At 38.8% G+C, this 26,763-nt stretch overlaps 1 protein-coding gene across 5 annotated transcripts in view; it reads left to right on the plus strand.

Annotated features, from left to right (window-relative positions):
• Positions 1-26,763, plus strand: part of Ube4B (Ubiquitination factor E4B) — a 679,226-nt gene that overhangs the window by 88,335 nt on the left and 564,128 nt on the right. For 4 of the 5 annotated variants that reach the window (XM_076183024.1, XM_076183023.1, XM_076183022.1 and 1 more), the window contains exons 4-6: positions 3,832-3,920; positions 21,386-21,496; positions 21,745-21,892. In XM_076183024.1, the coding sequence (XP_076039139.1) occupies positions 3,832-3,920; positions 21,386-21,496; positions 21,745-21,892 (348 nt within the window). Of the gene's footprint in view, positions 1-3,831; positions 3,921-21,385; positions 21,510-21,744; positions 21,893-26,763 lie in introns of those variants that run through there. The other variant, XM_076183026.1, reaches the window with a different exon arrangement.

Below are 26,763 nucleotides of genomic sequence, written 5' to 3' on the forward strand. Positions count from 1 at the left end.
ATTATATATGTATGTATATATATATGTATGTAACGTAGAAACCAATGTTGGAGTATAAATGACTGGAAACGGGGAATCTATATATTTCGATTGGAACCTGCAATCCTCTTCAGTAGATACAATTAAGTATCTACTGAAGAGGATTGCAGTTTGCAATCGAAATATATAGATTCCCCGTTTCCAGTCTTTTCTACTCCAACAGTGGTTTCTACGTTATTGACAAATGTGTGATTACATTTTTCACCTGTAATATATGTATATATATATATGTATATATGTATATATATATTTGTATATATATATATATATGTATGAGAGAGAATGTGGGTGGGTGGGGAAGGGCAAACGAAAGCAGCAAGTGTCCTAATAATTAAATCGTTAGCCAAAGGGAAAACATGACGCTCATACCTTGGCAGGTTCCCTCTCACTACGAATATAAGAATTGTGACCCGTCTGTAATGCTGTAGTCCTCTGAAGAAGACCAAGTTGGTCGCAACGTTAGGGCAATAAACTATTCCTAACACATCTTCGTTTGCCCTTCCCCACCCACATTCTCTCTCATTTGTCTGAAATAATCTTAAATATATATATGTATATATATGTATATGTATATATATATATGTATATATATATGTATATATAATGTATATATATATGTATATATATATGTATAATATATATATATATATGTATATATATATATATATGTATATATATGTATATATATGTATATATATGTATATATATGTATATATATATATATATATATATATATATATATATGTATACATATATATACATATATATATATGTATATATATATACACTCACTATCCGAGTTACGACCTGTGCGACTTACGTCCACCCATACTTACGACCACATTCAGCAGATGCCTACATGCACATATGAGTTTACTGGTTTACTGTACGTTTGCACGTGGCGTCCAGCATCCCGTACGACAGTTACGGCAGCACAGCACAGCATCTCACCAAGGTTGCGCTGTCTGCCATAATTATGGTATTTCTACCATAATTTAGTGTGTGTCTACCATCTACCATACGATGTCTACCATATACCATAATTTTACTGGAATTGATATTATACCGTATTTCGATTCCCAGTTCCCACCGATAATCAGGGCTGGTGGGAATGGTCAGAAAGGGCAGTTTTGCCAGATCGGTGATACACGTTTCCCCGAAAGCCAAGACAGAGAGTCGGTTTACAGTAGTCCTGCATTCGTACTTTTCATTCTGGTTCGAGTTCTCTATTGGTCGAAAGTCGAAAGCTGTAGTGTACGAACATGGATACAAATAGTTTTAACCGAAGTCTATGATATTCCTGGAGTTCTGAAGTATAATATGTTATATTCAATAAGACAATATATCTCACTGTACTATTCCATGCATAAAATATTTATTTGATGAAATAACGTTATGCTATGATTATCGTTCTTTTCTTACGAAGAGAGACCGAACGTTTTCCCATGGGAGGCGATGATTGAGCCCAGTGCATAGAAGCGAATCTTGTACTTGTTTTCATGTACATTTGAGGGAATTATTTTAAATGTTATTAAGCCTTTATTACTTCAACCTCTTTTTATTAATTATGCCTTGACCAGCGGATACCAACGTATCTCCCATGCTGCCTCGCCAGACCTACTGCCTGATCTTTCCCTCGACCGTACGCACGAAGAAAGTGTAGATGACGTGGAACCAAAAAGTGGATTTTAATTTTTTTGTTTTTTACATGCATATTTTCTATTTTTTATATTTTGTATCTTTGTGTTAATTTGTATTTTCGGTCTCTAATAAGAATCCTGTGTAATATATTTTCTTTCTTTACCCTATCCTATTAATTTATTATTAATTTATTATTTAGTATAACAATCAAAGAGTATTGGATATTTTGCATACACTGAGTGTTCTACAATGAGGCCACAAACGAAACATTTGAGCTGGATTTACGCTCTGCATCATATGTCCTTGAGTATACACCTCGAATGTTTACGGTCCGAGTTACGACCGTTTCGACTTACGACTGGTTGGTCGGAACCGATCTAGGTCGTAACTCGGATAGTGAGTGTATATATATATATATATATATATATATATATATATATATATGTATATATATTTAATATATATATTTTTATATATATTTCTGTATATATATATATATATATATATATATATATGTATGTATATATATCAGATAATTTTTATGACCATCGCGCAAGGATTCGAACCTGCGCTGTACATGAAGACAAGAGGCCCGCCATGACTACCGCCTTACACCGCAGGTTCGAATCCTTGCGCGATGGTCATAAAAATTATCTGATTAACCCCTTCCATACGGTGCCGCACACGTAGGCGTCATGGACTTAGATCTCGGTGGCAGCAACCAATGCCAGCCGTACGACGTGTCGTAATAATACTCGCATCATAAAATATAGTCACCGCTTATATCGATCGTTCTCTCTTCACCCGTGAATTTTGATAACCATAGAAAATGCGATTACAAAAGAATTAGAATGTCATTATGGAGGGGCGACTACAATAAATATAATCAAGACGCCGATATGGCAGCCTCGCGAATACACTCGCTCCCCATGACGCCTACGTGTGCGGCACCTTATGGAAGGGGTTAATGTCGCTGTCCACTAGCGAATTCCTCGTATATATATATGTATATATGTATATGTGTGTATATATATATATATATATATATATACAGACGCTCCTCAACTTACGTTATAGTTACGTTCCGAACGGCCGAACGTAAGTTGAAAATGAACGTAAGTTGTTACTGTACTATACATCCGTAAATTCTATTACTGTATCTTATAAAACACCCCTAAATCATTAATTATACACATAACATTGTAAAATAATAACATTAATTTCAAATATATTAAATTCAAGCAACATAAATTGGGATGGTGGAGGAGGAGGAGGCAAGGCATGTTCAGTTTGTTGTTTGTGCAATTATAAACAATGGACGCAGCGGCATGCTTAAGTATCGTTTGAACTACGGAGAGCGCGCTAAACTAAAAAATTCACTCAATTTTTTTTTTTTTTTCAATTTTTTTTACAGTCCGTTCAAACATAAAATCGAAAAAATGTAAAACGAATTAACGTAAGTAGAGGAGCGTCTGTATATGTATATATATATATATATATATATTATATATATATATATATATTAATGTATATATATATGTATATGTATGTATATATATATGTATATATATATATATGTATGTATATATATATGTATATATATATATATGTATGTATATATATATGTATATATATTGTATATATATATATATATATATATATATATGTATATGTGTGTGCGTATATGTATATATATATATATAATTGTGTGTATGTATATATGTATATATATATGTGTGTGTGTGTATGTATATATGTATACAGTATATATATATGTGTGTATGTATATAGTATATAGTATGCGTGAGTAAATTTTGACGCAGCCCGAAGGGATTTCTCCCCGTCCTCTCCTTATATGCAAGGGGGGACGGAGAGGGGGGGTCGCCGATTAAATGAAGCGGCCTTGCTGTGGATGTGCTGTGTCTTGTGACACTGCTTCTGACCCAGGGCGGTGGGCAGGGTGCAGGGATGACCCGTCATCCAGGAGGTGCTCAGATGAGAGGGAGGGTGGGAGGGGTGTGGAGTGTATTTAGGGATGAAATGGGTGGGAGTGTTTTTGTGCCTTTCCCTTTTTGGCTACCTCCCTTGGAAGGGGGAAAAAGCCTTGGTATATGTATGTATGTGTGTTTCATTGCTGCACTCCAATTCCAGGTGTGGAGCCCATGGATCTGGATGTCAAAACAGTAACACCCATGGATATTGATGTAGGAGACCAACCAAAAGAAAACAAGCGTCACAGAGTAAGTTAATCAGTAATTGATGCAGTGTACCTTGGACATTTATAGGAGATTTAAGTTTCAGTACGATTTTTTTTTTTTTTTTTTTTTTTTTTGTGTGTATGTATTTACCTATTTACCTAGTTGTATTTTGCAGGAAGGGGAGCTATGCTCAAGGTGTCCCGCTTTTGTATCTTGCAGTGTCTAGTTTGCTTTTAAACTTATGAATGGTTTTTGCGCATACTATTTCATTATCCAGTTTGTTCCAAGTGTCCACTACTCTATATGGAAAACTGTTTTTCTTCAGTTTTCTTCTGTAGCTGTCTTTTTTTATTTTCTTTCTATGTCCTCTTGTGTTTCTCTTGTCCCAGTTTAGTAAGTCCTCTCTGTCGAGTATCTCAGTGCCTTTCCTGATTCTGTAGATGGTCATTAGGTCACCTCTCTCTTCTTTGCTCCAGCATCGGTAATTCCAGTTTAGCCAATCTCTCCTTGTATGATAGGTTTGTAAGTGCAGGTGCCATTTTTGTTGTTGCTCTCTGGATTCTTTCTATTTTCTTTATGTTGTTTTTGGTACTGGCCTTATCAATGTAATCAATATTTTTTTTATCATGTCTTCGTCCAAGTATGCAAATGCCACTTTTATTGATCTTAGCAAGTTGTAAGCCTCCCCGACAATTTTGTTAATCTGTTTATCATTTGTGATAATTACCCCCAAATCTTTTTCGGATCCTGCCTTCTTTACCTCCTTAGTTCCAATTGTATATTTTCCTGATATTCTGTTTTTGCTTTTTCCAAACTCCATTATGCTACACTTCTTAGTATTAAAGTCCACTTCCCATTTCTGACTCCAGTTCCATACCTTATTCAGGTCTTCCTGCAGTGCTTCACAGTCCTTATCAGTTTCTACTTTCCTTAACAGATTGGTGTCGTCTGCAAAGAAGCTCGTGTAACATTTCACATCCTCGTCCATGTCATTCACATAAATAGCCAACATTATTGGTGCCAATACAGATCCTCGCGGTACTCCAGTGATCACCTCTTTCCAATCTGAATATTTTTCTCTGAGCACTACTCTCATCTTTCTGCCAGTCAGGAAGTCCTCCATTCATTTTAGTTGGTTCCCTTGTATTCCTCCTATGTGTTCCAGTTTTTTAGTAATTTTGTGTGTGGTACTTTGTCAAAAGCTTTTTGCAAGTCTAGGAAGGCACAATCAGCCCATCCATTTCTTTCTTGCACTATGTCTATTAGCCTTGAGTAGAAGCATATTAAGTTTGTGGTGCATGATCTTCCTTGTCTGAACCCAAATTGTCTTGGCTTTATTATGTTGTCATCTTCCAGATGTTTTACCCATCTATTCTTGATGATTTTCTCACAAATTTTGGCTATAGTGCTGGTTAGTGATACTGACCTGTAGTTGGTAGGTTCTTCATTGTTTCCTCCTTAATATATATTGGTACAATGTTAGCATTTTTCCAGTCTTTAGGTATCTTTCCTTCTTTGAGTGAGCTATTTATTATGTGTATTTTGTCCGTTAGTTCTTCTTTGCATTCCTTTAGAATCCGATTTGCAATACCATCCGGGCCATGTGATTTTCTGACGTCAAGTTTTGATAGGTGTTCTGATTTTTCTTTTTGTGTTGTAAACTCACTCATGTGGGGAGATTGTTTGCTATTATCTTCATCCCAATTTTGTATTTTCTCTCTGGTGAAGACAGATTTAAAGTGATTCTTCATGACATCGGCCATTTCTAATTCTTCTGTGTATTCTATATTTCCTTGGTGTAGTTTCACCATTTCCTGTTTGTTTTTAAGTTTACCATTCACATATCAATAGAATAGTTTGGGTTGATCTTTGCATTTATCTATAATATCCTTTTTATGGTTCCTTTTCTCCTCTCTTCTCACATTAACATACTCATTTCTATAGTTTATATAAATTTGCCATTTACTAGGTTTTTATCATTTCTCCACCTTTTTCAAACTTTGTCCCTTCTGTCTTTTGCCTTGCTGCATCTTTTGTTGAACCAACATTTGATGTACTCTTGCTTTTGTCTTGGTACATGCCTGTTTACCCCTTCATTGTAATTATCCATCAAGATATTCCATTTCTCATCAATTTTTGTCTCTTCCATATAGAATTTTTCCCAGTTTGCATTCCAGAAGAATATCTTTAGTTTTGCAAAGTCCGTTTTGTTGTACATTAATCTTCCTTTCCTATGCTTTTCATTTCTCTCCATGTCTATTTCTTCCTTTAGTACAGTTTCGATGAGTATATGGTCACTCTTTCCAATTGGTGTCTTGTAATGGATTTTGTTCACAATTTCAGGTTCTGTTGTAAATATTAAATCTAGTTTCGACGGCTCTTCATTGCTTCTGTATCTGGTGTTTTCGCTGACCCATTGGGTCATTGTTTATTCCATGGTCATGTCCAGCAGTACATTACCTCACAAGTCGTCTCCTCCTCACTCTGTCATGTTATCCCAACAAATTTCTTTGCAATTGAAGTCCCCCATAATTACCAGATTACCCCTGCCCATTAGTATCTCATTTAGTGATTTCCTTGTATCTTCTAGCATTTTTGTATTTTATTTCTCTTTCCAAGCATTCCCTTTTGGGGGCACATAGGTCACCACAAACTTTCTACTTTTCATATTCTTGCCTTCGACTTTTATCATGATCAGTTCAACATTACCTTTGCCCTCCGCAATTTTTGTCATGTTTAAGTCTTTCTTGGCCAAGAACATGATTCCTCCTCCCTGTTTCTTGTCCCAGTTTTTTTTATCCAGTAATTATATAGTCCTTGTCCAATATCAATGGATGGTATTTCATCTCTTAGTTTAGTCTCTACAATTCTAATTATGTCTGGTTTTTCTTCTAGCAGGTAATCATTGAGTTCGTTCATACATACATACATATACCAAGGCTTTTTTCCCCTTTCAAGGGAGGTAGCCAAAAATGGAAAGGCATAAAAACACTCCCACCCATTTCATCCCTAAATACACTCCACACCCCTCCCACCCTCCCTCTCATCTGAGCACCTCCTGGATGACGGGTCATCCCTGCACCTTGCCCACCGCCCTGGGTCAGAAGCAGTGTCACAAGACACAGCACATCCACAGCAAGGCCGCTTCATTTAATCGGCGACCCCCCCTCTCCGTCCCCCCTTGCATATAAGGAGAGGACGGGGAGAAATCCCTTCGGGCTGCGTCAAAATTTACTCACACATACTACCTCACCCCCCCACCCACCCCGCCGCCCATTCCTCCTCATGCAATCACAACATCATCCATATACAACCATTCTCCACTCACCTCTGTCTTCCGTCCTCTCCCTTCCTTCCTCAACAGACATTCCCCTCCTCCCCAAACCCCCTTCACCCCATCCATCCACCTCATCCTAGGACGTCCCATCATGTTCACTCCCTCCACATCTGCCTTCCATACCTCTTTTACTAGTCTTTCTTCACTCATTCTTTCCATGTGTCCAAACCATCCTAATATTCTTTCATCAACCCTATCTCCCAGCTCCTTTTTCACCCCTGTTCTCCTCCTCACCTCCTCATTTCTCACTCTATCCAGCCTAGTAACCCCCACCATACTTCTCAGACACCTCATCTCAAACACATTCAAACTCCTTCTCTCTTCTTCTCTTATGTTCCACGTTTCTGCCCCATACAGTGCTGTTGGCACAATCACTCCTTCATACAGTCTCCTCTTTGCATCCATTCCTAAATGTCTATTCCTCATTACACTCTTTAATCCACCAAGGCATTTACTCGCTTCTCTCAATCTACATTCTACCTCCACCTTCACTCCACCTTTTCCTGCTACACTTGCACCCAAGTATCTAAAACTATCCACTTCCTCCAGTCGCTCTCCCTTAACCCCTTCCATACGGTGCCGCACACGTAGGCGTCATGGACTTAGATCTCGGTGGCAGCAGCCAAGGCATTTACTCGCTTCTCTCAATCTACATTCTACCTCCACCTTCACTCCACCTTTTCCTGCTACACTTGCACCCAAGTATCTAAAACTATCCACTTCCTCCAGTCGCTCTCCCTTAATGTTCACTTCCAGTCTACTGCCACTTTCACCCCTTGTACATCTCATCACCTTACTTTTACCCACATTTATCTTTAGCTTTCTTCTATCACATACTCTCCCAAACTCTGCCACCAGCTTCCTCAATCCCTCCTCCGACCCTGCCACAAGCGCAGTGTCGTCCGCAAACTACAGCTGGCTCACCTCCCACTTTTCTCCATTTTCTTTAACCATCTCCAATCCCTGACCCACTACCCTAGCATTTACTTCTCGCGCCACCCCATCCATGTATAAGTTGAACAGCCTGGGCGACATAAGGCATCCTTGACGAAGTCCCACCTTTACCTCAAACCACTCACTCTCTCCATTTCTAATCCTGACACAAGCTCTACTACTCTCATAAAAACTCTTGACAGCTACCAAAAGCTTTCCTCCTATCCCATAAATCTGCATAACCTCCCATAGTGCCTTTCTGTCTACCCTATCGTAAGCCTTTTCCAGATCCATAAAAGCCCAAAAAACATCCTTCCCCTTTCCTATAGCTTTCTCACATATCTGTCTTACCACAAAGATCTGATCTACACAACCTCTACCCATCCTAAATCCGCACTGTTCCTCACCAATTACTCCTTCTGTTCCTCTCCTAATCCTCTCAATCAAGATCCTCCCATAAGCCTTCCCTACTACACTTAACAAGCTAATCCCTCTGAAACTACTACATTCACACTTGTCCCCTTTTCCCTTGTAAAGAGGAACTATACAGGCACTTCTCCAGTCCTCCGGTACTCTACCCTCTCTCCAGCAAACATTAAATAACCTCACCAACCAGTCCAACATCATTGTACCTCCCTTTTTCAGACATTCTGCATGGCATCCATCCAGACCAGGTGCCTTACCTGCTTTCATCATCTTCACAACTGCCTTCACCTCATCCTTCCTTATTTCTCCTCCATTCTCCTCACTCATCACTCTCATTCTTCGCATTTCCCACTGCAGCTATCTTTCCTTCCCTATTCTCCTTCACATTTAGCAACTCCCTAAAATATTCTGCCCATCTTCCCCTTACTGCCTTCTCTTCCATTATCATCTCTCCATCTGCACCTTTTACCTTTTCTTCCCTACTTGATTCGCCTCCTCTTTCTCTCTTAATTTCTTTCCAAAACATACCTGAAATTAATCCGTCAATGTTAGTGAAGGCCACTTTTAATTTTCTTCTTCCTCCATTATTTTTTCTGTCTTTGGTTTTTTCGTTTTGATGTGCCATTTCCTCAATCTCGTGTTGATTACTCTCCAATGGAATTCCTTGCATTCTGTCACCGTTCTCATCGAGTTTTTTTTTCCTTTGCTTCTTCTCTTAGTGACTTTTCTTTTTCTAATTCCTCATTATTCATTTCTCTTTTTATCCATATCTTATTGTACTTTTCACTCCTTGCCAAGTTGCCTACTTTTTCAAATATGTCTTCTACTACCATCTGTGACCTTAATTTTATCTTTAGAGGTCGATTTCTATCCTTAGAATAGCGACCGATTCCATATGTCTCGTCTAGGTCTTTGCATGCATCTCAGTCTCCCCCCTGAATTTCATTAAGGATTTCTACTGCTGTCTCTTTTTCTTTTTCTCTCATGTACCTCGCCAATCCCTGTTTTTCTTTTAGTCAATATACCACAATACATTTTTTCCAATCTACTGTATCTCTGACCCAATTAGCTTTTTCATTAATCACTTGGATAATTGTGTCTTGCATTATCCTGCATTTGCTGCTTGACTATTTCTTTGAAAGCAATTTCCTTATTTTCAATGTTTTCCTTCCACTTTAAGTTTTCGCTATTGTTATTATCATTAATTCTCTTCTTTTCGTTATCACTCTTCAGCTCACTTATATCCCTTTTCATTTCTTTAATCTCGTTTGTAAGATCCAAGTTGGTTTTTCTTAAGTCCATAATTTCATTCTCCCACAGTATCCTATTTTTGCTCATATCCCTCTCTATCTCTAATAATTGACTTAATTCCTGCTTTCATACTTACTAAATCCTGGAAATTCTTCTTTGTCGTTATTGATACATGTGTTTCGGGAATGTTTACATCCCGGTTCGACAGACTGACGCCAGATGGCTCTGGTTCGTGATTGGCTTTCGGGTCGTTGTTTTCTTTCATTTTTGCTAATTCCGTGTTAATACAATTGATTAGCACTGCAGAGATATCATTTCGGACACTCACGATCACTCCCCACCCCTACAATACAAACCAGGTTTGCTTTTTCGTCGTAAATCCTCTTGTTCTTGTTCCTGCGACAATGACGACAGCGACGAAGGTGTTTATGGCGTGAAGGCGTGTGTGTGTGTATTTACCTAGTTGTATTATACGGGAATACGAGAATAGTAGAGCTTGCGTTAGGATTAGAAATGGAGAGAGTGAGTGGTTTGAGGTAAAGGTGGGACTTAGTCAGGGGTGTGTTATGTCACCCTGGCTGTTCATGGATGGCGTGGTGCGAGAGGTGAATGCAAAGGTAGTGGGTCAGGGGTTGGAGATGATTAAAGAAAATGGAGAAAAGTGGGAGATAAGCCAGTTGTTGTTTGCTGACAACACTGCGCTTGTAGCAGGATCAGAGGAGGGATTGAGGAAGTTAGTGACAGAGTTTGAGAAGGTGTGTGAAAGAAGGAAGCTGAAGATAAATGTGAGCAAAAGTAAGGTGATGAGATGTACAAGGGGAGAGAGTGACAGTAGGCTGGAAGTGAGCATTAAGGGTGAGAAACTGGAGGAAGTGGATAGTTTTAAATACTTGGGTGCAAATGTGACAGGAAAGGGAGGAGTGGGGGTGGAGGTAGAATGTAGATTGAGAGAAGCGAGTAAATGCCTTGGTGGATTAGAAAGTATAATGAGAAATAGACATCTGGGAATGGATACTAAGAGGAGGTTATATGAAGGAGTGATTGTGCCAACAGCAATGTATGGGGCAGAAACCTGGAACATGAGGAAGAGAGAAGGAGTTTGAATGTGTTTGAGATGAAATGTCTGAGAAGTATGATAGGGGTTACTAGGCTGGATAGAGTGAGAAATGAAGAGGTGAGGAGGAGAACAGGAGTAGAAAGGGAACTGGGAGATAGGGATGATGAAAGAGTATTGGGATGGTTTGGACACATGGAAAGAATGAATGAAGAAAGATTAGTAAAGGAAGTGTGGAAGGCGGAGGTGGAAGGAGTGCATATGAGGGGGCGTCCTAGGATGAGATGGATGGATGGGGTGAAAGGGGCTTTACATAAGAGAGGAAGGACGGGAGAGGACAGAAGATAGGGGTGAATGGAGAAGGGTTGTGTATAGATGAAGCTGTGATGCATGAGGGGGAGTGGGTGGGGGATGGGGGTTGAGGTAGTATGTATGAAAAAAAAATTGACACAGCCCGAAGGGTTTTCTCCCCGTCTCCTCCTTTTCTGCATGAGGGGACGGAGAGGGGGGGGTCGCCGAATTTATGAAGCGGCCTTGCTGTGGATGTGCTGTGTCTTGCGACACTGCTTCTGACCCAGGGCAGTGGACAGGATGCAGGGATGACCTATCATCCAGGAGGTGCCAAGTTAGGAGTGAGGGAGGTGGGTGGAGGGGAGTGGAATATATGGGAAATGAAATGGGTGGGAGTGTTTTCTATGCCTTTTTCTTTTTGGATACCCCCTGTGTAAGGGGGAAAAAGCCTTTGGTATATGTATGTATGTATTATACGGGAAGGGAGCTATGCTTGTGGTGACCCGTCTTTGTATCTCTCAGCATCAAGTTTTTTCTTAAACTCTTGAATAGTGTTTGTTTCTTTTTGTGTCCTCTCGTTTTTACATTGTCCCATTTCAATAATTCATTCTTATCTAAGATTTCCATTCCTTTCATTATTCTATAGATAGTAAGTCTTCTCTTTCCCTTCTTTGTTCCAGAGTTGGTAATTCTAATTTGGACAGTCTTTGCTCATATGTCATTTTGGAAAGAGTTGGTGCTAGTTTTGTTGTTGCTCTTTGTATTCTTCCTAATTTTTTTATATTCATTTTGGTACTGGGTGTCCATAGTATTGCTGCGTACTCAAGTTTTGGTCTTATTAGTGTAGTTAGAATTTTTTTATCATTTCCTCGTCCAAATAAGCAAATGCCACTTTTATTGACCTCAATATGTGTGTATTTACCTAGTTGTACCTAGTTGTATTATACGGTAAGGGATGTAGCTATCTGTGGTCTTCTTTATTTTTGTGACAGGTGGTGTTTATATACATGGCTCGTGGCTCGTGGCTAGGTTGCCGACGAGATATTATTTATTTACAAGGTGCGGTTTCAGCAAATATTAGAGATTAGGGAAGGTTTCAAGTACTTTACAATTTGCATATACAAATGTACAATGTTATAGTTTGTCCGAGGTTTTGGACAGGATGGACATATCCCATAGGAAAAGAGATTTAATGTAAATGGAAATATCACTTGGGTTTTGTGAGGTGTTGATACCGGCGTCCAGCTGCTGGTTGGAAGGTTGACGCCCGGGTTCGAACAATAGCGACTTGACCTTGGGATGACCCTTCACATCGAAAGTCAGGTCAGAGTACTACTTGACTCCTATATGCACCAAAATGCATATATGCATGCTGATAGATATGTAGAGGCAGTAGATGAAGATCTAGGAGATCTTGGTAGTATATTACATCTTCTAGGAGGTCTAGATGTTCAACAGGGAGCTATGCTCGTGGTGACCCGTTTTTGTATCTTTCAGCATTAAGTTTATTCTTAAAATCATGAATAGTATTTGCACACGCTGTTTTTTCATCTAAGTTATTCCATATATCCAGCACTCTGTGAGGGAAGCTATTCTTTTTTCTATCTCTTCTATAGTTGTCCTTTTTGAGTTTCTTTTCATGACCTCTTATTTTTCCATTGTCATTTTTTAGTAAATCTTTTCTGTCAAGGTTTTCTCGTTCCTTTCATGATTATATAGTCAGTAGATCACCTCTTTCTCTTCTTTGCTCTAGTGTTGGTAGTTCTAGTTCTAATTTTGATAATCTTTGTATGTTAATTTGGAAAGAGCTGGTGCCAACTTTGTTGTTGCTCTCAGTATTCTTTCTAGTTTCCTTATATTCTTTTTAGTACTGGGTGTCCATAGTGTTGCTGCATATTCCAGTTTTGGTCTAATCAATGTGACTAATATTTTTTTTATCATTTCTTCATCCAAGTATTCAAACGCCACTTTCATTGACCTTAGTAGGTTGTATGTTTCACCTACTATTTTGTTTATATGTCTGTCCAGTGTCATGTCATCGCTAATTATCACTCCAAGGTCCCTTTCCGAGTGCACTTTTTTTTTTACTTTATTTTCACCAATTTTGTAATTTTTTTAAATTCTGTTTTTGCTTTTACCAAACTCCATTATGCTACACTTCTTGATATTATAGTTCACCTCCCTCTTTTGAGTCCATTTCCAGATTGTGTCCAGGTCTGATTGTAATGAGTCACAGTCCTCATTTGTTGATACTTTCTGTAATATTTTTGCATCATCTGCGAAGAAATTCATATAACATTCAACTCCTTCGTCCATGTCGTTTACATATATGGCAAAAATGATTGGAGCTAGTGCTAACCCTTGTTGAACACCACTTATTTCTGTGTGTCTATTTACCTAGTTGTATTATACGGGAAGGGAGTTATGCTCGTGGTGGCCCCTCTTTGTATCTTTCAGCATCAAGTTTATTCTTAAAATCATGAAAAGCATTTGCACACACTGTTTTTTTCATCTAAGTTATTCCATATATCCAGCATTCTGTGTGGGAAGCTATTCTTTTTCCTATCTCTTCTATAGTTGTCCTTTTTGAGTTTCTTTTCATGACCTCTTGTTTTTCCATTGTCATTTTTTAGTAAATCTTTTCTGTCAAGGATTTCCATTCCTTTCATGATTCTATAGATAGTCAGTAGATCACCTCTTTCTCTTCTTTGCTCTAGTGTTGGTAGTTCTAGTTTCGATAATCTTTGTATGTTAATTTGTGTATTTATTTATGTAGTTGTAATATACGGGAGGGGAGCTATGCTCGTGGTGACTTGTCTTTGTATCTCTCCGCATCAAGTTTTATCATAAAATCTTGTATAGTGTTTGCACATACAGTTTTGTTGTCTAAATTGTTCCATGTATTAATCACTCTGTGTGGGAAACTGTTCCTTTTCAAGTTTTTTCTATATCTTTTTTCAGTTTTTTTCTGTGTCCTCTCATTTTACCGTTGTCCCACACTAACAGGTCATTCCTGTCTAAAACTTCCATTCCTTTCATTATTCTGTAGATAGTAAATCTCCTCTTTCTCTTCTTTGTTCCAGAGTTGGTAGGTTCAGTTTGGATAGTCTTTGCTCGTATGTTAGTTCAGCGAGAGTCGGTGCTAGTTTGGTTGTCACTCTTTGTAATCTTTCTAGTTTCTCAATATTCTTTTTGGTACTGGGTGTCCAAAGTGATGCTGTGTACTCAAGTTTTGGTCTTCTTAGTGTAGTTAGTATTTTCTTTATCATTTCTTCATCCATATAAGTAAATGCCACTTTGATTGACCTCAATAAATTGTAGGTTTCTCCGAATATTTTATTTATATGCTTATCAGGTTTCATGTCCTTTCCAATCATCACTCCAAGATCTTTTTCAGAGTTTGCTTTTTTTATTTTTTCTTCTCCAATTCTGTAATCTTTTGATATTCTGTTTTTACTCTTTCCAAATTCCATTATACTGCATTTCTTTATATTAAATTTCACTTCCCACTTTTGAGTCCAATTCCATATCGTGTCCAGATCTTGTTGCAATGAGTTGCAGTCCTCTTCCGTTTTTACCTTCTTAAGTAATTTTGCATCATCTGCAAAAAAAATTCATATAGCACTCCATGCCTTCACTCATGTCATTAATGTATACGGCGAACATGATCGGGGCCAGTACCGATTCTTGTGGGACACCGCTTTTTACTTCCCAGTTGGAGAATTTTTCTCTAATTACAACTCTCATTTTCCTTCCAATCAGGAAGTCTTTCATCCATTCCAATAATTTTCCTCTGATGCCACCCTTTGATTCTATCTTATTTATTAATTTCCTATGAGGTACCTTATCGAATGCCTTTTGCAGGTCCAGAAAAGCACAGTCCGCCCATCCATCTCTTTCTTGTATTATGTCTACTAATCTTGAGTAAAAGCAGATCAGATTTGTTGTACAGGATCTCCCTTGTCTGAATCCAAATTGATTTGGGTTCAGTATAGATTTTTCTTCCATCTGTTTTTGACAACTCTTTCACAAATTTTTGTTATTGTGCTTGTTAGTGAGACTGGTCTGTAGTTAGATAGATCTTCTTTATCACCTCCCTTATAAATTGGTACAATGTTTGCCTTTTTCCAGTCCAATGGTACTTTTCCTTCTTTAAGTGAGGATTTAATTATATTATATATTTTGTCAGTTAATTCTTCCATACATTCCTTCAGTATCCAGTTTGCAATTCTGTCTGGGCGATAGTCGTATCTTTAACAGTGCTGTGTCTTGCAACACTGCCTTTGACCCAGGGCAGTGGACAAGATGCAGGGATGACCCGTCATCCAGGAGGTGCTAAGTTAAGAGGGAGGGTGGAGGGGAGTGGAGTGTATTAGGGATAGAATGGATGGGAATGGTTTTTATGCCTTTTTCTTTTTGGCTACCTCCCTTGTAAGGGGGAAAGCCTTTGGTATATGTATGTATGTAGTACTTTTTTCGTAATTCAAATTTCTATTAGGATTCCATGTGCTGGCTTCTGCTCTCCTGTCTTTAAATCCTTCCATTACATGTCTCCCGAATGTTGGATTATTAAGTATTCTTACTTCTTTCTCTAGAAATTTGACATCTTTAATATCCACTAGCCTCCTGTCCTCAGTTATTTTGTCAGCTATTCTCCTCCATCTGTCCTGTAGATACCTGGGCAATTTGCCTACTAACTGATGTAAAGTCCTAGGATTCTGTAATTCCAAAAGTCCGCATTGTATACTGGACATAGCACTAATGCATGTATCTAATTCAACGTTGAATTCATCCAACATCTCAACACTTTCTTCCTTCATTTCAGGCCAAGCAAGAACTTTATCTATATGTGCCAAAGCTATTCTTTCTTTGTTTCCATATCTCTTCTCTAACGCGCTTCTGGCTTTCTGATAACCCTCTCTTGGAGCTAAATGCAAGCACACTAACCATGTGTGGTTTACCTTCAGTATCTGCTTAAGATACTGTAATTTCTTACAGTCTTACAGTCATATCCATCGTTTCCTCAACTTCAGTCTCGTCAGAAACTAACATCTGGCAAATCACTTTTAATTCCAATTCCTCGTCTATGATAAACTTTTGTATCCTATTCATAAGTTCTGGCTTATTGCCAGAACTTAATTGACCTTTAGATTTTAGATACTGCCGTAACTGAAGAACAGTAGCTTTCTCCATCTTGCTTAACTTGATATTAAGAGTGCAAACCTTGTAATAAACACATCACTTAATAAACTTGCAGAATTAAATATGACAACTTAGATATTCAATACTGATTTGCACAAATCGATACTAAATAGAACTGGGATAAGCATGCTTAGTTCAATTACATTCCTCAAATCCTGTTACTTAGTCAACACACTATCTTTTTGGAATCACATGTACCAAGTTCATGACTTGTATAGATACTTAATTGACTACTGCACAATAAACTTGCAGACTACTAAATAAAATCAAAGCGCATGGCATAGGAGGAAAAGTGTTAGAATGGATTAGAGCTTGGATCAGTAATGGAAAACAGTGGGTCACCATAAATGGAGTAAAATCTAGGTGGGGCAATGTTACTAGTGGGGTCCCCCAGGGCCCGGTTTTGGGTCCCTTGTTGTTCATTATGTACATAAATGATTTAGACGATGGGATAGTGATGTTAGTAAGTTTGCAGACACTAAAATAGGACACCAAATTAGGTCTGGAGATGACGCAGAGATTCTTCAAGATGATCTTAACAAATTGTTCACATGGTCGGTGAAATGGCACATGAACTTCAACATCTCTAAATGTAGCATGTTAAACGTAGGGCAACACAATCCCGAAAATAGATACAGCTTAGATAACACACTTTTAGAGAAAACTGAGTGCGAGAGAGACTTGGGAATTCTAGTGAGTCCAGACCTTAAAAACAGGAAACAGTGCATTAGCGCCAGGAATAAAGTAAACTGAGTATTAGGTTTCATCGCTAGGACGATAACAAATGGGAGTGCAGAGGTAATTATCAAACTCTATCTAGCGATAGTTAGACCCATCCTTGACTATGCGGTGCAGTTTTGGTCTCCGTCCTACAGAATGGACATCAATTCACTAGAATTAGTACAGAGAAGAATGACCAAGATGATACATGGACTCAGAAATTGGCCTTACAAAGAAAGGCTTAAGCACCTTAACTTACACTCTCTGGAAAGACGCAGAGTGCGAGGTGATCTAATAGAGGTGTTCATGTGGATCAAAGGCTTTAATAAGGGTGATGCAAACAAGGTCATCATATTAAAACAACAGAGCAGGACAAATTTAGATTTAAGAAGGAAATGGGCAAAAATTTGCTTACTAATAGGGTGGTCAACGAATGGAATAGACTTAGTAACCATGTAGTAAGCGCTGAAACTATCAGTTGTTTTAAGAAACAATTAGACAACTTTATGGATGGGGATGACAGATGGTGATGGATACAGAGCTGCATAGTGTAGGCCTTATGGTCTTTTGCAGTCTCCTTCATTCTTATATTCTTATGCTATGGAATTAAATGTGACAACTTAGATATTCAATACTGATTTGCACAAATTGATAGAATTAGTACAGAGAAGAATGACCAAGATGATACATGGACTCAGACATTGGCCTTACAAAGAAAGGCTTAGGCACCTTAACTTACACTCTCTGGAAAGACGCAGAGTGCGAGGTGATCTAATAGAGGTGTTCATGTGGATCAAAGGCTTTAATAAGGGTGATGCAAACAAGGTCATCATATTAAAACAACAGAGCAGGACAAATTTAGATTTAAGAAGGAAATGGGCAAAAATTTGCTTACTAATAGGGTGGTCAACGAATGGAATAGACTTAGTAACCATGTAGTAAGCACTGAAACTATCAGTTGTTTTAAGAAACAATTAGACAACTTTATGGATGGGGATGACAGATGGTGATGGATACAGAGCTGCATAGTGTAGGCCTTATGGTCTTTTGCAGTCTCCTTCATTCTTATATTCTTATGCTATGGAATTAAATGTGACAACTTAGATATTCAATACTGATTTGCACAAATTGATACTGAATAGAACTGGGTACTTAATTGACTACTGGTCAATATTAAGAGTGCAATCCTTGTAATAAACACACCACTTAATAAACTTGCAGAATTAAATATGACAACTTAGGTATTCAATACTGATTTGCACAAATCAATACTGAATAGAAGTGGGTACTTAATTGACTTCTGCACAATATTAAGAGTGCAAACCTCGTAATAAACACATCACTTAAGGGGGTACACTACACCTGGGGTTCATTTTCTAAACTACTTAGAGTAAAGAGCTGAAACTTCTCAGGTAAATAGGTATCCATGTTGCCTACATTTTAGGTGAAACAGAATGATGTATGTACACATGTATGTATACCAGTAGCAACATTTATAAGTGCACAGCACCATAATACATGGACCAATTTGTTGTATATTTTGGCTATGATTAGTCAGTAGACCTAGGGCTGGTCATTGAGTAATTGAACAATTTCCTTTATACTTTTGCATACAGGCATTTCAAATTTAATGTCCAGCAAAAATCATGAAAAATGAAAATTTTTTGGTCTTGCTCCCATTATTACTCCTAACTCTTTAATCCTATTCAAAATATTCAAATAACTGACTCTAGCAGTTACTAAAAGTAATATTCCCTGTAAGTTTCATCTAAATCTGATGTACCTTTTTATAATTAAAAAAAATTCAAAAAATATTGAACGGAGATATGGTGACTTGAAATATAAATATATCTGTAACATGCTTATAGTTTCACCAATTTGACTGATTTTTGCATGGCTTAATCCTTATTATATAATGGGTAAGTACAGTAAAAATCATCAACATATTTTAATTATAAGTACTTTAAATACTGAAAAACTAAAGTATAAGTATATCACAGCAGTGACAACGCACAGACGACACCATCATATAATTTGCTTTTTAGTACCTTTGTCGGTTTCTTTATATGAAACCTCACTGCTGGGGGTCTTCAGGGTATCTAAATCATCTTCTCACCACACTGGCATCTAACAAATGAATTTATCCACTGCAAAAAACTGCTCTTTTCCACAATCATAAATTCACGTTCATTCTTATCTCCCCTCTGTACAATTTCAGTACTAAAATCTAATTTTCTTGCTGCATTAGAGATGAATGAAGTAATTGATGGTGTAGAGCTGGCCACAGGTGTCGAAATATATGCAAGTGAGGGCGGTGGTGGAGTGAGAGGTGGTGAAGTCTTGGCTAGTCGTCTTTGACTGTTTGCCATCTTTATCTGTTGTTTTTTGTCATTGTGGATATTTTTTATTCTTTTTGTTACCCATGATGACTGTACTAATGAGTAATATATACTAGCTAAGGTAATAAATTGCCAGGAGAGTTCATGATATATGCATACTCCCCCTTTCAGAGCTAGCAGGTAACAGACGTCTATCTGAGCTCAGAGTTGCCAAGCAGCCAGCCTGGCTATCCCTCCACCTTCCTCCCTTCCCCTCCACCCTCGTACTGTCCGTTGAAGCACTGGGCGAGCCTAAATTCAATCGAATTTCAACGTTATTCAATGAGCCTGAAGGTCCTAAGTGACATGCCTCCCTCTCGTGTGGGTTGCGCCTTTAACTCCGTCCATTTAAAAACCCCCAAGACCTTTAAATTGCGCGTGGCTGGAAAATTATTTGTCGGGATTTATTTCTAAATGGTATACGAACATTTTGAACCCAGTTTTGAAAAATGCCATATCTTGACCAAATTCACCCCCCCAGGTGTCGCGTACCCCCTTAATAAAGACTTGCAAAATTAGATATGATAACTTGTATATTCAATACTGATTTGCACAAATTGATACTAAATAGAACTGGGATAACCATGCTTAGTTCAAATACAATCCTCAAATCCTGTTACTTAGTCAACGCACTATCTTGTTGCGATCACATGTACTGAGTTCATGATTCATATGAATACTTAATCGACTACTGCACAACATTAAGAGTGCAAACCATTTTGATAAACACTTCACTTTGTAAAGTTAAAGAATTAACAAGTTTTAAATGCACTTCTATAAACTCATTCATCGTATCACATAACCAAGTCTAAAATTCTTTTTGGCATCCTTGTTCCTCTGTACCTCAAATATTCATGATACTTAATCTTGAAATAATCATGATGCTGAGGAGGAATAAGGAATATTCATGGTACTCATATCCATTTAATAAGGAGCCCTTGGGCCTGGTGTTGGTTCTTCTACAGACTATGGTATCATGAATATTTCGCTGCCATGGCTCCACCATAATTCGCTCCTTACTACTCCCATCCAAACATAGTCAAAAGGGTTCCCTTCTACCTGCTCAATACTTGTCTTGTCCCCATGAAGGACAGTCACCAAAGGAACGCAATGTAGTGATATCTATCAACATTGTCTATGTCACCATTCTGTGTATTCAGAGGCTAACAATTCCAGTACTCTATAGTAACCCATACATGTCCTCATTGGTTCACAGTTTAACAATACACAACATTTTATTGGCTCCAATACAACATATTGTCATTATACAGTAATACCTTTCTATGACATACACTAGCACTACTTTCTATCTTGGAACAATACAATGGGTTTGTAAATCTGTAGTTTACATTTGTTCATAACAAAACCATCATCTTGCAACATAATTTCACAACACAATTATATCATACATAATGAACCAATGGAATGACTCGAGTCCAAATTTGTAACACTTCCAATACTAAATTCTATATGTCGTGAAGTACATACTTAAATCAAGACATTATACGCCGTGAGTTGCAGTTAGCTTGAATCATGTAATTGGTATTCACATGTATAATGGATCAATACAATATGGCTCAAATCCAGACATCAGGCAATTGGCATTCACACATAGTATTTATTTACAAAAGAGGAAAGCATGTATTTCCCAATCTACTCACAAGTACAATGTATGACAAATTGTACAATGCCATAAGCACATATGTACACCACAACACTGTTGCTGGCCACAGCAGGGGCTGCAGGTTCCAGTGAGAAACTTGTGGCAGCACTTGTATAATTATTTACCATGAGTTACTTTTATGAAATATTTTTATTTATGGTTTACTCCCCCCCTTTCATAATTTCATTCCTTGCAGAGAGATCTTGTATTATATTTCAGATTGTATTTTTTTTTCCCCATCTAATTATTCAGAGTGTTAGCACCAGTGAAGTGACAGAAGAACTACTGAATGCCAGTCTTTCCTCAATTCTTCAAGCCAATTGGGAGAGTGAGAAGGACAATCTACAGCCTGTGTTCATAGATGTAATTATACTTGGTGACTGTGAAGCACATTATTCTTTATTCTCTCTAAATATTAAAATTTTATTCCTTTTTTTATGTATTGTTGATTATGTATTGCATTAATTGTTCAGTCAATCAGTTGTTTTAGTTTCTCTTGCATGATAACATTTGCTACAGAACCATTGATTTTAGTTTAACTCTCATATCACTGTTCTTGATATCATCATTTATCTTAATTAATATGATTAATTATTATTATAATTTTTCAGATAAAACCAAAACAGTCTCCTTCTGAAGTCATATCAGAAGTTTTAATGGACATTACTCTCAGACTTTGTGATGGAGAGAAAATAGATGGATTAGTATTAAAAGGAAGACAGTCAGACTCCCCAGTAGGCAGCTCTGCCTCTCCAACAGGTAACAGTACATTTTTATTTAGAATCAAATATGAATGGAGAACTTTATTATTATACTTTTTTCAATTGTAATTTGTAATTTTTCCATGAGGTGCAGAGATGTGAGAGGCATTGTTTTAATTGGGTGTAAAGAAGGTTTGTGCTTCCACTGGCCACTCCCCTACCCCCCAACAAAGAGAAAAGGGCCTTATGGTGTATGCATTGACTGCATATTATTGTACAATATTATATAATTTGGCTACCTCCCTTGTAAGGGTATATGTATTAATTATATCACAATGGCTGTTTATAGATGATGCTTTGATGCAGCCTGAAGGGATTTTTTCTGTCTTCTCTATTTTCCAAATGAAGGGTAGAGGGGCGTGTAGCCAGTTAATTGATGTGGCCTTACTGTAGATGTACTATGTCTTGCTGCAGTGATTCTGAACTGGGCAGTGGGCAGGAGACAGGGATGATCCATTAACCACAAAGAGCTAAGATCAGAGGGTAACAAGGGTGATGGGTAGGAGGTGCATGCCTTTGATTTGACAACCTCCTTTATAAGATTAATTATATAGTAGCATGCAACCAATGCTTTAGGGACTGTTTTGGGGTGCCCCTACAGACAAGAGCCTATATTAGAGTAAAATCTGTACTAGAGGAATGATGCTTTTGCAGTATGACTCCCTCCTTTATGCTGTTCCCTTGAAACTAACTTGTACCATTTCTTGGAGTATAATTTTTCTTTTCCCCTGTGTCTCCTGTGATACAGGGAAGAAAGTATTCTGCCATCATGATTCCCATGTGACAAAATGCGATAGGGTGATGAAACTACAAGTCAAGTCAAAAGAGGGACTGGGAGGAGATTTCCAATCAGAATCTTAAAATTCAGGCCATTTAATGCATATGCTTGTGGCACAGATGAGAGTAAAGTAAAAATGTTAGGCATTATGTTTGTAAGAAGGAAGATGGATGTGTTAGAATTACATGAAACTAAATTGAATGGGTTCATTTTGAGTTTGGAAGTGTGGTGAGGGGTGTGTCAGGGGTGAGGAGGGGACAAGGGAGGGAGGGAGTAACTGCTGGTAAGTGATGGGATAGGAAAGATTATGCTGTAGTGGAGGGAAGTATCTTCTGCCTTCCACACTTCTTTTACTAATCTTTCTTCACTCATTCTTTCCATGTGTCCAAACCATCCTAATACCCTTTCATCAACTCTATCTCCCAGTTCCCTTTCCATCCACCCCTGTTCTCCTCACCTCCTCATTTCTCACTCTATCTAGCCTAGTAACCCCTATCATACTTCTCAGACATTTCATCTCAAATACATTCAAACTCCTCCTCTCTTCCTCTGTTATGTTCCGTGTTTCTGCCCCGTACAATGCTGTTGGCACAATCACTTCTTCATATAACCTCCTCTTAGCATCCATTCCCAGATGTGTATTTCTCATTACACTTTTCAATCCACCAAGGCATTTACTCGCTTCTCTCAATCTACATTCTACCTCCACCTTCACTCCACCTTTTCCTGCCACATTTGCACCCAAGTATCTAAAACTATCCACTCCTTCCAATCTCTCACCCTTAATGCTCACTTCCAGCCTGCTGTCACTCTCTCCCCTTGTACATCTCATCACCTTACTTTTACCCACATTTATCTTCAGCTTCCTTCTTTCACACACCTCAAACTCTGTCACTAACTTCCTCAATCCCTCCTCTGATCCTGCTACAAGCACAATGTCGTCAGCAAAAAACAACTGGCTTATTTCCCACTTTTCTCCATTTTCTTGAACCATCTGTAACCCCTGACCCACTACCCTTGCATTCACCTCTCGCACCACCCCATCCATATAGATTGAACAGCCAGGGTGACATAACACATCCCTGACAAAGTCCCACCTGTACCTCCTTTCTTCAGACATTCTGCATGGTATCCATCCAACCCAGGTGCCTTACCTGCTCTCATCATCTTAACAGCTGCTTTCGCTTCATCTTTCCCAATTTCTACTCCATTTTCCTCACTCATCACGGTCATTTTCTTAGCGCTTCCCACTACAACTACCTTTCCCTCCCTATCCTCCTTCACATTTAGCAACTCCCTAAAATACTCTGCCCATCTTCCTCTCACTGCCTTCTCTTCCATTATCATCTCTCCCTCTGCATCTTTTATCTTTTCTTCTGTACTTGATTCGCCTCCTCTTTCTCTTTTAATTTCTTTCCAAAACATTTTTTTATTACTTTCAAAATTTTCTGTCATACTCTTACCCCATTTCACATCTGCTCTCCTCTTTCCTTCCTTTATCATATGCTTAACTTCCCTTCTCTTTACTTTGTACCTCTCATATGATGCCCTCCTCCTAAATTGTAGCCAATCTATGAAAGCGTTTCTTTTCTTGTACACCCTTCTTTGCTTCCTCATCCTACGACTCATTACTCTTCCTTCTATTTCCTCACGCCCTCCTTGTTCCACACACCATCTTTGCACACCTTATGACCCCCTCCTTCGACCATCCCCATTCCTCCTCCACTCTTATTTTTACTCTATCCTTCACTCCCTCCCACTCCTCTCTCAGCTTCTTCATATACTCATTCTCCTTTTCTTTCTCATTTAAGCAGTTCACTCTAAGTACCTCCCTACCTTCTGCTCTTTTCCTCTTTATCCACCTATTTTCCAAAAAAAAAAAAAAAAAAAAAAAAAAAAAAATCCCTGAATATGATAGCACTTTATCCTTGCCAATGAAAATTCAAGTACAGTGGTACCTCTATTTACACGATTAATCCATTCTGTACACTTCCACATAAATAGAAATTTGTGTAAATACATACATATACCAAGGCTTTTTCCCCCTTACAAGGGAGGTAGCCAAAAACGAAAAGGCATAAAATCATTCCCACCCATTCCATCCATGAATACACTCCACACCCCTCCACCCTCCCTCTTATCTTAGCACCTCCTGGATGACGGGTCATCCCTGCACCTTGTCCACTGCCCTGGGTCAGAAAGCAGTGTCGCAAGACACAGCATATCCACAGCAAGGCCGCTTCATTAAATCGGCGACCCCCCCCCCCTCTACGTCCCCCCATTGCATAAAAGGAGAAGATGGGGAGAAATCCCTTCGGGCTGCATCAAATTTTGCTCATACATACTACCTCTCCACCCAACCCCCCACCCATTCCACCTCATGCATCACAACATTATCCATATACAACCATTCTCCATTCACCCCAGTCTTCTGTCCTCTCCCATCCTTCCTCAACAGACATTCCCCTCTTCCCCAAAGCCCCCTTCACCCCATCCATCCACCTCATCCTAGGACGTCCCCTCATGTTCACTCCCTCCACATCTGCCTTCCATACCTCTTTTACTAGTCTTTCTTCACTCATTCTTTCCATGTGTCCAAACCATCCCAATACTCTTTCATCAACCCTATCTCCCAACTCCCTTTCCACCCCTGTTCTCCTCCTCACCTCCTCATTTCTCACTCTAGCCCCTAGTAACCCCCATCATACTTCTCAGACACCTCATCTCAAACACATTCAAACTCCTTCTCTCTTCCTCTCTTATGTTCCATGTTTCTGCCCCATACAGTGCTGTTGGCACAATCACTCCTTCATATAGTCTCCTCTTAGCATCCATTCCCAAATGTCTATTCCTCATTACACTCTTTAATCTACCAAGGTATTTACTCGCTTCTCTCAATCTACATTCTACCTCCACCTTCACTCCACCTTTTCCTGCCACATTTGCACCCAAGTATCTAAAACTATCCACTTCCTCCAGTCGCTCTCCCTTAACCCCTTCCATACGGTGCCGCATACGTAGGTGTCATAAGGAGCAAGTGGATATGCGAGGCTGCCGTATCGGCGTCTTGATTATATTTATTGTAGTCGCCCCTGCGTTTTGACATTCTCTATAAACTGCCCTTAACGACTTCACTATGGGACTTAAATCTCGCGGGCAGCAGCCAATGCCAGCCGTACGACGTGTCGTAATAATACTCGCATCATAAAATATAGTCACAGCTTATATCGATCGTTCTCTCTTTCACCCGTGAAATTTGAAAACCACAGAGAATGGGATTAAGAGCAGATTAGGGAGAATGTAAAAACACAGGGGCGACTACAATAAATATAATCAAAGATTCCGATATGGCAGCGTCGCGAATCCACTTGCTCCTCATGACGCCTACGTGTGCAGCACCGTATGGAAGGGGTTAATCACATTCTCTATGGTTTTCAAAATTCACGGGTGAAAGAGAGAACGATCAATATAAGCGGTGACTATATTTTATGATGCGAGTATTATTACGACACGTCGTGCAGCTGGCATTGGCTGCTGCCCGCGAGATTTAAGGCCCGTAATGAAGAGGTTAATGGTTACTTCCAGTTTACTGCCACTTTCACCCCTTGTACATCTCATCACCTTATGTTTACCCACATTTATCTTTAGCTTTCTTCTATCACATACTCTCCCAAACTCTGTCACCAACTTTCTCAATCCCTTCTCCGATCCTGCCAGAAGCGCAGTGTCGTCTGCAAACAACAGCTGGCTCACCTCCCACTTTTCTCCATTTTCTTTAATCATCTCCAATCCCTGACCCAATACCCTTGCATTTACCTCTCGCACTACCCCATCCATGTATAAGCTGAACAGCCAGGGCGACATAACTCATCCTTGACAAAGTCCCACCTTTACCTTGAACCACTCACTCTCTCCATTTCTTATCCTGACACAAGCTCTACTACTATCATAAAAACTCTTGACAGCTCCCAGTAGCTTTCCTCCTATCCCATATATCTGCATAACCTCCCACAGTGCCTCTCTGTCTACCCTATCATAAGCCTTTTCCAGATCCATAAAAGCCCAAAAAACATCCTTCCCCTTTCCTATAG

Source organism: Oratosquilla oratoria, chromosome 3, assembly GCF_046742065.1.
Source record: "Oratosquilla oratoria isolate Oo_2021 chromosome 3, ASM4674206v1, whole genome shotgun sequence".
NCBI classification, from domain to species: Eukaryota; Metazoa; Arthropoda; class Malacostraca; order Stomatopoda; family Squillidae; genus Oratosquilla; species Oratosquilla oratoria.